Genomic DNA, 13,640 nt, shown 5'->3' with positions numbered 1-13,640 from the left:
TCCAGGCTGTCCACTATATAACATTGTAAAAAAAAAAAAAAAAAAAAATGGTGCAGTCTCTTCTGACTCAACTCCGAGTGAAGTCAATCAGCGGAAATCAAGGACTTCAACCTGAAAACATCATGTAATCTGCCGTGACAAAGTAGCAACAATTACTTACAGCTCCAGATGTCCTTGAAGAAAATGTAATCTTGGCAAACGGGAGTGATTAAAAGGACACACAAGAAGAAAACAGACAGCGGCGAGAAAGATGCGGGCTCGCCTGCGTTCCATCTCCAACTCACCAGAGCAAACTCCTTGTTGAGGACCATCTGCTCCAGCAGCGAGGACTCGTTGTGGAAGAGGTGAGGCTGCATGTGGCTCCACATGTGGGGGAACCACCAAAACTCATCTACATACTTCAGTAGTAGATCGTCTCCTTCATCCTCCTCCACCGTGCCTGCAACACGCACGTACGCACAGACATGAAACGGGGGGGAGGAAAAAAAAAACGACAAAGAATGAGACAAAAACCAAGCAGACTGAGAGGAAACTAAAGTCGCTGCCACACAGAACTTCTCACGGTGATGTAATGTTCGAGAAAATCATCTGAAGTTCGTGTTGCTAAATCAGGTGGTCTGATACCATGGTGATGAAAAGTGATGCCATAGCAATAACAGATGGTATGTTAATGTCTTCCAATCTGTGTCACATTTCTTCTAATTATAATTATGTTCAGTTTTGCTTCATTTTTTTTCTTCTTCTTCTTATGAAGCATATTTCACACCTTTGTTCTCCTGCTGCAGATTTAGATTCTTTAACTGGAAAATCAATAAAATATGTCCGTGGAGCCACAGCACGGCCCAGAATGCACCACACTGTGTCATAACCTCATAAAGATGCCGGGGTAAAGATCACTCCGTAACTATGAAGCTATAGATTATATAATTATTGTGATGTGCCGTTTTCAAAAGCTTCTGCTTAAAAGATGCAAACAATAATCAAGGTTAAAAAAACGCACAACTTTTTTATTGGCTATTATCAATCAAGGGACAGCTCATGATTGGCAAAGTCGTGTGTTAAGGTAAAGGTATATTATGTTCTGGGTTTTTTTAGAAATCAGGATCTCTGTTTGCCTGTATTTGATCCCAGTACTATGGATTTCCCCCACAATCCATAAACGTTTATCAGTAAACTGTTAAACTGTGCATCCTGCCTCTTTTCCAGTGTCAGTGGGAATAAAGTACAGCTCCCTGAAAACTTAATGTTGATGGAGTTGATCTAAAAGTTGGACGAAAGCACCAAATATAGCAAATAAAAATAGCTGAATTCACCATACTGATACTTTTTATCGGTGGATGTGTCAATACGGTGTTGTACGTGTGAAAATAAAAATCTAAATCTAACCTGTGTGGTAAAATTTTCCAGAGAAGCCGAGGTTGAAGGTGAAGTTGGAGATCTGAGACCGCAGCTGTTTCTGAGTCTCGAGAAGTGCCTGTGGATGGACGGAGAGACGCACATTAGAGAAACAACTGCACTGAAACACACGGCCGTCGCACGCTGTATCTTCGAAACCCGCATTTCCACAGATAAAATTCTTATCTCACAGATATGAATCTCACGTCTCATGTATATTTAGGTTTATACTCTTCTCCCCTGCTGCAGCCTGGAGATGTCTGAGCTGCTCCTCCGATGCTTCGTCAGTCGCAGCAGTCACACACATGTTGTCCACACGGTGTTGAATCGGTTACCCTGTGTCCTGCCACTGGCTGGTCCCTCCTGCTCAGTCGTGCCAGTCCCTGATTTCAATACTCAAATTGGGATTTTCTTCTCTTATTTAATGACTTCATTAGTTTACTGGCCTTTAAACAAAGACTCTGTAATGAGTGTTAACTAAAGAGAGTTGCACACTCCGCACACATACACACCAACAGTAATGCGAGTTAATGAAGGTCAGTGCATTAGTAGCCTCTGGAGGGTGCACTAATAACCCCCCCGCACACACTCCTCCCTTCTCATCACTCTCTCCATCCATCCCTACCACAACTGAGTGAGCACCTCTGCACCCGCCTTTTCTTTTCTTCCTCCTTTGTCGATGCCTCCCCCTCTCTTTTGGCTCTCCCTCTCTTCTTCCGTCTTCCTGCTTCTGAGAACCTGCAGCCGCCTGTGTGCCCCCCCTACCCCATTTGTCTTCCTCTCCTCCCACCCTTCTCTGAACCTCCATCTCTCCCTCGCCTGCTCTGTGAAAATGTCACATTCTCAGGAGACAGGGCTGTTCTAATTTGAAAGGAAGGCTGAAGCGGTGCGGAGGAAAGATCTCTCTCTCTCTCTCTGTCTATATCCCTCTACCCTCGCACTTTCCCACCTCATTTTCTTCTTGCTATCACTTCTCACAGTTTTACCCTACATGCAATTTGTTTACATATCAAGCTTTTACGATTCTCCTTATATTTCAGGCCGGTGGCTCTTCCCGTCACATGCCTACTACCAGTTTTCATCATGCTGCTTTTAATCGATCCCCAGACAACCTTTCCTGATTTACGCGACCCGAGCGGCTGAAGTCAGAGCAAGGAATTGGTTCCAGGCAGTCTCCCTGTTCTCTTCCCCCCTCTGTTTTTAGCCTCTCAGTACTGAAGTGTGTATCTTTAAAACCAGTAAATACACACGCGCATGCACGGAGCATCTTCATTAGCTCTAATCTAATGGCGTTGAAGATGGCCACATGCTGACAGATGTGCACAATCCCCTAATCTGATCCTATCTTCTCCGAAATGACATCCTCTACATTTTAAACACACACGCACACACTGGTGCTTGTGTGACTTAAGAATTAAATTAAGTTTGTAGCTGAGTGCTTTGCATTGTAACTCAATATACACCCCCTGATGCGCTCGGTCAAAATGCATTATTTACGTGTGTGCTGGTATCTGTGAGTGCCAGCGTAGGTGTGTGTCCAAGTGTGCAGCATATTGGCTTAAATATCTCATTTGTATTCCGCTACCTAACATCCATAGCGAAATAAATAAATAAAAGGCCCACAGAGGAAATGTTTGTGGTGAATCACGAGAACCTCAAAGCCACAAACAGCCCAACAGTTTTCTTTTTTTCTTTTTTTTTCGCCTGCACACGGTGACGGTCAACATTTTGTCACCTCTATTTCTGACTAGGGAAAATTATGTTTTCATTGTGTGGCAAAAGCCATTGTGTTCAGAAAGCCATTTTAAAAACTCTACTTGTTGAAATTTACAGATGGTTTCGCATTTGAGTGCGGCTGAAAGGAGCCGCACCGCACTGCTGTTCGAAAACTCAAACTGAGCCACCGAAAAGCAGCCACGGATGTCTTGAATTGGATGTTGTGACTGTGCAGTTTATTCCATCAAAGAGGTTGTTGTTCGGCAGTCGGCTTTCAAATCTTGCACATCAGAGAACGAACCGAGAAGCCGGTCTTCAAATCGCTCAGAGCCTGAGACCACAGTGCGTATTGCAAAAACTTTCACGGGGAAACAAATTGCTCACACAGATCTGCTTGATCAACCAAATTTGGGTTCTTGGTGAGATTTCAAACAGAATTGAAAGCTACAAACAACATAACAACTCTGGTTATTTTTATACATCCACAGATCTCACCAACATACCACTGATATCCGAGTGTCGGAGAGAGATCTTCAAAAACTGCACAGATTTCTGGGACATGGAATTGAGTCCAAACACGAAGCGCTAAACCCATAAGGGTGGACCAACTGGGGCATGAGATGGGCGTGAACGTCAAATTTTTTGATGGATAAAATTACAGAATCACTCACAAATTCAGCTGACGTAATGACAGACGAGACAGTTTATGAAGCTATTCAGCGACGTGACAGACACAAGAGCCGATTTAATTGGCAAAGTGACAAAACTTCCCCTCGATTCATTTTGCCGAATTCATGTTCGTGTCATGTCTCAGACAACAGACAGCGCCGTCTGTATACAAACAAGCTTGAAAGTGGAGTCGTCCTCCGGACATCACAATTTGAAATGTGAAAACGGAATGTGAATACAGGCATGAGGTATTTTTATCTATTGATGTTTATAGCAGTTTGCTTCAGATGTGTGCAGTCTTTTGAAACATTTAATCTTTTATGGATGCAATTTTAACATGTTGCACTGTGCAGAGACAAATTGTGCTGTAATGTGTAAAATGACAAAAAAAAAAAAAAAAAAAAAAACAATTCTATTATAATGTGCCTATTACTCTTCAAAACAATATTATTTGTGTAGTTCAGTCATTATATCCTCCATCCAACTCCTTAAATCCATCTACTACCACCACTTTATACGGTCTGGGCAGTAAAGGTGAGGTTTCTGGAGCAGATCCCAGCTGGTTTCACCTTGGACAGGTCATCAGCTACTGCATCTTCCACATCTGGTTCAAAGGGTGGGAATACTTTTCAAGCCACTGTAGATTAGAGTGAAACCCTTTTGATTATGGCTTTTCCAGGATGATTCTAGTTCATTCTAAAATCTTTTGTTGACTTTTAATGAGATGTACTTAAATTGAGACCTGTATGATTCAAATTTAACTTTTGGAACCTAAATAAGAAATCTGCAATCCAACGGCAAAATATTTATAATTATAACAGAAACGTATCCGAAGCCACAACCTCTGCAAGGAAAACTGAAAACTGTGTGTGACAACCAAACATTAGAAAACCAAACCAAAGAGGAAAAACTGCAGACAGGACCCGACTGTCATTCTCAGAAACCTTACTTTCCAGAAGAAAGAGCTTAAGGAAAGGCTGACATCTCAGTGCAAACCATGGCCGGCAAAAAACAGAAGCCAGCTTCTTGGCCGCAAACATCCACAGCGAGCGTATAACAAAACTCCAAGTCTGGCTCTGAGGTACAATGAAGTCTGCTCCCGCTGTTTTTCTGAGGGTAACAGCAGCAGATCTTGGAGGATGGGAGCTTTAACCGATACAGAGCCAATCTGTCGACTGGATACTAAGCTCAAAGCTGAGAGTGGTTTAAAATTGGGCCATATGAGATACTTTATAAGAAAGAAGATTTGGATTAGCAGGAGGTGGGACTATGTAGCATGTGAGAGATCTTGACAATCCGAGTGATGAAGGTAAACACACGCTGGGATTAGCGGTTTGTGATAGCCCTCATTTCTGTGCCCAATCCCACAGCTTCCTAACACCGCTGGTGTCAGAAGCGATGCCAGTTAGTGTGCGTGTGTGTGTGTGTGTGTGTGAGTGTGAGAGTGACAGCACTCGTGTGTCGGTGTGTACTTGCATGTGTGCATGTGGTAAGCGCTGGAAGAGGTGCCAGCTAGATGTTGGGGTTCAAACAGATGGGAGACAGGCATCTGGACAGCTGGCATTCACTGCCTTTCAAAAACCCTTTACACCATCCACCTCTTCACTATATCCCCATTCTGTCATTCTCGCCTTTCCACTGTTTCTTCCCCTCTTTCACTTTTCTTTCTTTTCCCAGCCTCAAGCCTGGCTGGGAGATTCGAAATAATAAAAGTAATTAGAAAATTATAAATGTCCTAATGGGATTTTATGCACAAAACAGAATTGAAGGCAAAACAGAGAGCACATGAGCTTCGGCACATTCATGGATTTTAATTCCTTTGTAAGAGTTCGTATAAATTGTTGATTTGTCAACCGTATCGCATGTGTGCGTCTCCGTACGCCACGCAAACACTAGACCAGCAGATTTAACTGGGGCAGGCAGGCAGGCAGCTCTATTTGCTGAGCAGGAGGAGCACCTTACCGGTTAATACCAGTCCTCCATTTGCTTACTTCTCCCCTCTGTCTCATTCCCACTCTCACTTGTCAAATTGAAGACAGTGCAGCTTATTATATTGGAATATTTTACAAAATCATCTATTCACTCGCATTTACGTATCCAAGGTACTTGTGATTGCTTTGGCATCGCTACACTTACACTAAATTCTTCTTGGCAGCCCCTCAAGGATTTTGAGTTTCAGTGATTGCTGTGACTGCAAACCCCGGGCCTCATTTGGTGGAAGAAAATGCGTGGCACTCAGCCACACTCCCAAGAGTTTATTTGGACTTAAAGCAAGGGGGACAGACAAAAACGGTTAATTAATCAAAACAGTTATTAAGACACTTTTTTTGAGAAACGTTTTCATTTGAGGATTCAAATAAGCTCAGATTCCAAACGCTGACATGTGACGTGGAACTGAGAACAGGATCCAATGATTTACAAGTCTCACACAGTCATATTTTATCCCTAATATAACATAGTCACCATATCAGCTGTTGAAAGCAATTCATTTTACCATTTCATCAAATATATTCGCTCGTTTTAAATTTAATGGCAGAAACACATCTGGAAGGATCATCCAAATCTCTGCACATTTTATATTAAGGAAGTTTTCACTGAAATTTCTTCACAGTTTCTTACAAAATAGAGAACATCTTTTAATCTTTATCTCTAAAACACTCAAGCATTTTGTTTTCTAACTTACTGGTTGCCAATAAACTTGATTATTGGCAAATGCTGCAGCTGTTCTCAGTGCTGGGACGTGCTTTTGTTGCCCCTGTTCCATCCTCTCTGAAGAGTCAACGCCATCAGATTCTAAATGAGCCAACATTTTGAAACAAATGACAAACTGTCTTACTTTTATTGCCCAATCATGTTGTCTTTCTTCTGTTGTGAATGCCACACAGGTTTTTATTTCCAAGTAATTGCATCATTGCACTCATTTGTTTCTGGGTTACACCTTTACTTTGTCCTCCTTCGATCTTGGAGTTACGGCTGAAATAGCTTCCCCGTAAAGTTTTTAGCTCCCTGCAGGGACGACTGCGATAATTTAACTTCTCCTGATCAGGGGGTATGAATGAGAGCAGATGTCAGGATGCATCCTGCTGCAAGCATCACCCTGTTCTCCTCTTCTATCTTATACGTCATGTCTTTTTACTCTTTACCACCTGCAACTCTATTATTTTAAAAAGCCATTACGGACTAAAACCCAAGCTTTCTTATCAAGGCTGCCTTAATTAAATGAATATCAACCCACAAATGATACATTAGCACAAAATTGCGCGCTTGTCATCATAAAGACCGAAACTCAATCGACTTCCTCCAGTTTTTCTCATCTCTCCACTGATTTTTAAATCCTTCATCCATTGTTTATGTCTTTCTTCATTACTTATGTAATAGCATTTGGCAAAGTACTAGAATGATATGAAAAGAGCTTAGTTTGATTGACTTAAGCAGTAAATATGCATCATATTTAATTAGTTCTAAAGATTAACTCTAAATGGGACCGCACAATAAATTATGGACGGATCAGCCAAAAACCTTCAGCGGGATCTGAAACGAGTCCATTTTGTGCAATTCCATTTTGGGTTTCTTCTCTTTCAGATCAAACTAGAGTCATGAAAAAGGCACAAACAACACCTTAGCTTGGACATTCTTGCTCATTCGTTTCAAGTGTGCTTATGAGGCGTTCTTGTCAGTCGTATATCGCTCACTGTAGAGTCATGGTAGAAAAACTGCCATCTTGCTGAGTTACGTTTTAAAGCCGGCTTTCACTTCAGGCCTACAGGCAATATAGCATTTTCTGCTTTATTAGCCCACATGAAAGTCGTAATTATTTGACTCGCCAAATTAAGCAAAGTAATGCAAATGGTGAAAGCTGCTCCACTGTGTCATCGGAGGCACATATTTGAACTTTTTCTTTAATGAACTGATTCTTTTTCTGAGGCACAAAACAGGGAATGGAGCAACATAAAATTACAGAAGACCTCATTTGGTGTATTAGTAGTGTATAACTATGTCCTGATGCCTTCTTTTTCCCACTGGTTTTACCTCCTGCACCACTCAATTCACGTGCAGTGACTCTTTTTCTACATATTGTTTGCTATTTCTGTCAATATCCTAGAACTCAGCTGAGTAACACAGCATCAGAAATCCACAGCTCCCATTTCAAAATGAAAAGCAGAAACAAAACAGGATATTATGTGCAATCGAACATGATATTTTCAAAGCCTTTTCCTGGGAACACTGTGTTCAAGTTGGTATTTGATCAGGTGAAAAAATAAACTATCTGAGCTATTAAAATTGGTGGATTGATGTAAGACGCTCTGTCCCATTTTTAAAATGATGCAAGAAAGCGGAGAGGTGATTTAAATAATATTTTTTCTCAAAGCAATTATTACACTACAGTGCATTATTATCACCTTTTCGCCACTTTGAAACCTAAAAAGGCTAAAAAAATAAAGCTAGAAGTGTGACATGACAGAAAAGAGTGGAATCAAGTGAAGATGAACTCATCACTCATCGCTGAGCCACAACCTGTCTTCAGGTAGATAACGCCAAACACAACCAGTCATACTAAAAGAGCGTGGCTTCTAAGCCAATGTACACAATGTGTATTCACATGTGTCCAGGTGTCATCTAAACTTGCTGCAGAAAACACCTTGGGGAGGAAAAGAGCAAGAGCGAGCGGTGAGAAAGGGTTCAGGGAGGAATACAAATGGGGCAAAGATACTGATCAATGACTCAGGCCATGAGTGAATGAGGAGGAAGGTGGCTGAAGGAGGAGGAGGAGGTGTAAGGGGAGAAAGGTGGAGGTGATAAAGAGAGAAGTGAAGATGAGGATCTGACACCTCCCTAACGACCACGAGAGATCCTACATGCATGAATTAAAAAACACGAGCAGCGGCGCGAATACCATTGATGAGAGTTTTTGACTGGCATCATCCCTCATTTTGAGAAATGTCATCGGCGGGGTGCCTCCCTGTGAATCATTTTAATAGAGGAAATACAGCTGTGTGTGTGAGAGCGTGTGCGAGCAGACAGAAGGGGGTGTAGGTATTGTTTGTCACCAGATGAACTCGTGGGGTGAGACTAATGAAGAGTGCAGAGAGAAGGAGGGTGGCATTTTAATTGGCCTCGCTCTCTCTCTCTCTCTCTCTCTCTCTCTTTCACTTTCACTTTCTCTTCCTCTCTCAGGCAGAACAGGAGATTGAATGTTGGCTTTTCAGAGGTAAGAGGGGATTTCCAGCACTGGCCCCGCAAACACCTTGTTCTACTAATTGGCCAATAACAACCTCGGTTACATACTTTGATGCAATGTTCGACATAAGCTGTTTCTGAAGCACCAGGGATCAGAGCGGATTTACATTTTCACATTCTTAATGTGTCATTCAAAATTATTCATTGTGAAATCTTTCACCGTGGGGAGTATTATATCTGCTATTTGCTTATAAAATAGATTATATTTTTACACAACTAGAATACTGTTTCCAGAGCTCGGCAGGCAATATTCAAAGATGCCGTGATGAACCTGCCAAACGAAGTTTCATGGTCTGTAATGTCATCATGACCATGAATCAGACTGCTCTGACCCAAATTTTAATCTAAAACAGCTTACGTGTTTTTTTTTCCATCCGTCTCTTCCAGAGCGAAGGCAACTTAACGCAACCTCCGTATCAGCAGGGGAATGACTGCATGTCCGTAATCAAATCATTTCTTGAATTCCACAACCACTCATCTTTTTAATAGAAAAAATAAAAATTAGAGGCCATCTTTTCATCAGTCACCTTTACCCAAAGCTGGACGTGAGGCTGACATGTGGTCATTTAATCTGAGGACTTTCGCTTATTAGGGAACCAAAAGGCTGACAGTATATACTTCAGATATAAAGACAAAAAGGAAAAAGCAGTCAGGTGAACTTGTTGATCAGATGATTGTGAAAATACCTGGAGTATTTCTGCAGACACGTTTGTAACATAAAGCCTTGCTGGTGCTGTAATCTGACAGGTCTACCTGAGGCTCTCCATCTCTGAGGGGCGGGCTGCTACAAATCATCATATTCCCGCTTCTTAGCGTCTCCTCCTCTGCTTCCCCATCTCCCTTCAGCATTTTGTTTCAATGAAATCAAAAAGTTCGCTGCTGGCTCTTCCTCTAGGCGCCGCGCACCGCCTCACTCCATACCTCCCTCTCTCCTCCAACTATTTTCTCCTTGTTTCCTCGAGTCGTTCTCCCCATGATTGCCAGCTATCCTAAAGGAGAGAGGCGAGATGAAATGTGGAGGAAGTGGTGTGAATCTTTCAAGTGGCACCGCTCTCTTTTTTTCCTGACCCGCTCTCTATCTGTCTTGCCATCTCCCCCCCCTTCTCTCCACCTCTTACTCCAACCCCATCTCTCTGCCCTTCTGTTATGGCACTGGTTCATCCTCATGTATATTTATGCTACAAAGCTGAAGAGTCAGGCAGACTTAAAATGAAAACTCCAACTAGAGAGCGCTTGTGTGCTCATTTTGTGAATGTGTGTGTGTGCAAGGAAACGTTTCCACTGTCGGTGTGTGCGTACATGAATATGCACTCTTTTTTTCTTTTTCTAGATACAAGCATCCTTTTTACATTCAAGGGTGGAATTCCTCTCCACTTCACCACCCACTGCATGCTTCAGTTTCTTTTTTTTTTTTTTTTTTCTTCCTCTAGCTCTCATCTCATGCTCAACTTCCAGCCACGGACGGGAGGCCCGTTTTTTTGTCACAACCTGACAGGACAGGTGAAAGTGACATTCTAATATAGTGTTGTAATTGAAAAAACAACTACCCACCCACCCATTCACCCACACACACACACACACACACACTTCTGATCATGTGTATCCTGTGGCTGCTGTGAGATGCATAAGCTCTTCTGTTCTTCGGCTGATGCGCGTAACCACAAAGCAGCATAAATCTCACCTTTCTCAGAGATGTGCCATCTCTCTCTCTCTCTGTCTCTCTCACACACACACACACACACACACACACACACACACTAACTCAACACAACGCTATTTATTTTTCTTCTCAGGAATAGAACGCAGAGGGAGGATGTGACCACGGTTTTCAAACGAAATTCCGCCTGCTGAGGAGTTTTTCAACCCTCCAGCGAACCAGAAATGTATTTTTCGCTCCTCTTATAAATATTCAAATCCTACAGATATCTGTATTTTAAGTGTTTACAAATACAGTATTTTTGTGTTCATACATGCGCAAAGGTGCAAGGCCATCTGTATATGTGTGTTTGCTCATGCAAGCGTGTGTGTCGAAACAAAAGCTATTTTGAGAGGCGGGCTGCATGGCTGACTCTCCTTTAGTTTCCCTAAGAGGAGGAACGTGGGAAAAGAGGAATAAGTGCCATTCATCTTTTCACTGGGTCATTCACTACCTCTCTTTTCCCCTCGCGCCCCTCCTCTCTCCCTCTTTCACACCACATCTTTGTCCCTCTAAATGGCCTCTTCTGGCTTAAACTCCGCTTGAGAATACCCTCTCATTGTACCCTAACACATATGCACTTGATACACAAACACATGGAGGCATTATACATGCACAGACAGCACACACACACACACACACACACACACACAACCTCCTCAATACACCCCTGCCAGAGGAAAATTCCTCTGGAGTAAACTACTAGAACAATCTTTTCCTGGGATGATGTAAACCTTGATTATCTCCACAACTCACTGCCATCAATTATTGTTCATAGAAGTTGATACCAGAATGAGAAACCTGGTCCTACACTGAGTGGTATCCTCTGAGTCCCACAGCTTCTCTCTAACGCACATTACCACACATTCATCTTTATCAGTACCTTCACATCCTTGGCGTTCATGCGTGTCCCCTCCTTCCCGACAAAAATGTCATCTATATCCACCAGTATGTGCCGATCCAGGCCCAAAGTCAGCTTCCTGTCTGTGAGGTAGGAAATCGCATCCACCAGGATGAGTCTGTGGAGCCAGTAGCCCAGTCCCTGGCCGAAGAGCACTCGCCTCACCCCGTCATAAAGTCCCATGTCCTGAACCACGGTGGCCTGGAGGCCGAGGCTGAAGCCAGGCCCCGGATTATCTCCGCTTCCCGCCCCCGTGCCTTCTTTAGCCCGCGCGTGCAGTACGGCCTGGAATGTGGAGTGGTTGGAGGTGAAAGTGGTCCAGTCGTCTCCGGGTAAGGCCCCTCGATCTGTGCCGGGTTTGGTCAGGTGGAGCAGAGGCGAGCTGGAAACTACACAGCAGTCCCAGAGCGCCTGGTTGGTCCTCAGCACCAGCGGCAGGCCTCTGAATTTCAGGACAGATGGGGAGTTCTCCGTGGAACGAAAGAACCCGATGATGCCAACTCTGTACTCAGTACAGTATTGATGCAACAGCTGTCTGTTCCATGTGTCTGCATGTGCATACTTTAACAAATTCTCATAAATAATGAGTGAATATCGTCCACGGCCCTTTTCTGTCAGCGGCGGAAGGTCGCCCTTTCCTGAGGCGATCTCCATGCGGAACTGAAAATGTGCAGACTCCAGGATTGCCACAATGTCCTGACCTAACTGGGAGTACTGGGACTCCACCAGCACCAGCACCACCGGGTCGGTGTGGATGTGTGTGTGCGGCGGGTTCGGAGGGTACGGGTACGGGAGCTGGCGATAAGGAGACATGGAGAGCGGCTGAGAGCAGGCCGGCTCGGCAGACTGCCCAAGCTGCATGGAGGGGGTAGAGTTTGTAAAGAGAAAATATGCAGATAGGAGGAGCGAGAGGAGACAACAGGAGGCCAGCAGGAGCAGGAGGCGACGCAGGTGACGTCTGAATCGCACAGCCACGGACATCGTGAACCGCAGACGTGTGTTGCGTGTGTCGCGGGAAGCAGTTGTCTTTTTCGGTTTGCCGGAATCTGGGGAGTTGCGTGCAGAAGTATCGGGGTCAGACAAACCCACCAGGATGTCTATCTGTGTGAGACAGGAGCAAAGCCACTCAGGGGTGTGTCATGTCACCATGGCAGGTGAAGAAAGGAGCTGCTGGCGGATATTGGGGAACGAAGATCTTGATTGAGGAAATTCGGCCGAGGAGCTCTCCTTCAAATCCTCACGGAAGAAGTGCATGCACAGACAGAGCGAGCGATGATTAATATCTGCAGAGAAAGGGGACAAGGAGAAAAGAAAAAGAGTGAATTTGTTGGGCAAGGTTGAATAGTATGCATTAGTTCTCTGTGTGCGTGCTCGCAGGCGTGTGTGTACCTAGGTTGTGCCACCCAGGGGAATGTGAGGGCACAGCTGGTAACTACAGAGCTGATTGAAAACAACTTGCATCCTTAGGGCTTAGCCAACCTCTGGCACACACACACACACACACACACAAAACACAGACACACACCAGCACATTTGAAATTACATCACAGTTAAAAGCACAAACACAACACAAAAGTCAATCCTCACAAATAAACAACAGCTGGTTGTGTGCTAATATGGCAGAGTGGGGAGGTGGATTGGTGCTCAACTAATCAGTCCCATAAAGCTCTACGGAGACTTCCTCTAATTGTGCCAAACTCCGAGCACCTCTGTCCTATTTCTGAACCTAATCATCTGAAATACCACAAAATTAGAGTTGGAATCCTTTTGCCAGGAGCACTAATCTGGGGGGAGCCCGTGACAGTACAGAGGAAATGAAGAGCGAGAGAAAGCGCAAGAATATGAGAGACGGAGAGTAGAGCGGAGAGGGGAACAAAATGCAATGAATTATAGAAAGAGACAAAAAAGACCAGGATTAGCATCTTAATGTATGTGCCGGGAGCCACGGAGAAGAAAAGATCTCACAGCATCTCTTTCTCTCTCTTTTCTCTCCACCCCCCACTCTGTCTTTTTACACCCCTTTTT

General features: G+C 43.8%; 1 protein-coding gene across 3 annotated transcripts in view; it reads right to left on the bottom strand.

Annotated features, from left to right (window-relative positions):
- The window catches only part of ndst3 (N-deacetylase/N-sulfotransferase (heparan glucosaminyl) 3), a 44,412-nt gene that overhangs the window by 29,189 nt on the left and 1,583 nt on the right, over positions 1-13,640 (bottom strand). For 2 of the 3 annotated variants that reach the window (XM_030093759.1, XM_030093761.1), the window contains exons 2-4: positions 11,598-12,898; positions 1,387-1,474; positions 285-439 (exon numbers count right to left, since the gene is read on the bottom strand). In XM_030093759.1, coding sequence (XP_029949619.1) covers positions 285-439; positions 1,387-1,474; positions 11,598-12,596 — 1,242 coding nt within the window. In that variant the 5' untranslated portion in view covers positions 12,597-12,898. Of the gene's footprint in view, positions 1-284; positions 440-1,386; positions 1,475-11,597; positions 12,899-13,004; positions 13,065-13,640 lie in introns of those variants that run through there. The other variant, XM_030093760.1, reaches the window with a different exon arrangement.

This window comes from Salarias fasciatus, chromosome 6 (genome assembly GCF_902148845.1).
Source record: "Salarias fasciatus chromosome 6, fSalaFa1.1, whole genome shotgun sequence".
In the NCBI taxonomy this organism is placed as follows: Eukaryota; Metazoa; Chordata; class Actinopteri; order Blenniiformes; family Blenniidae; genus Salarias; species Salarias fasciatus.
This window is presented reverse-complemented; position numbering and strand designations above follow the sequence as displayed.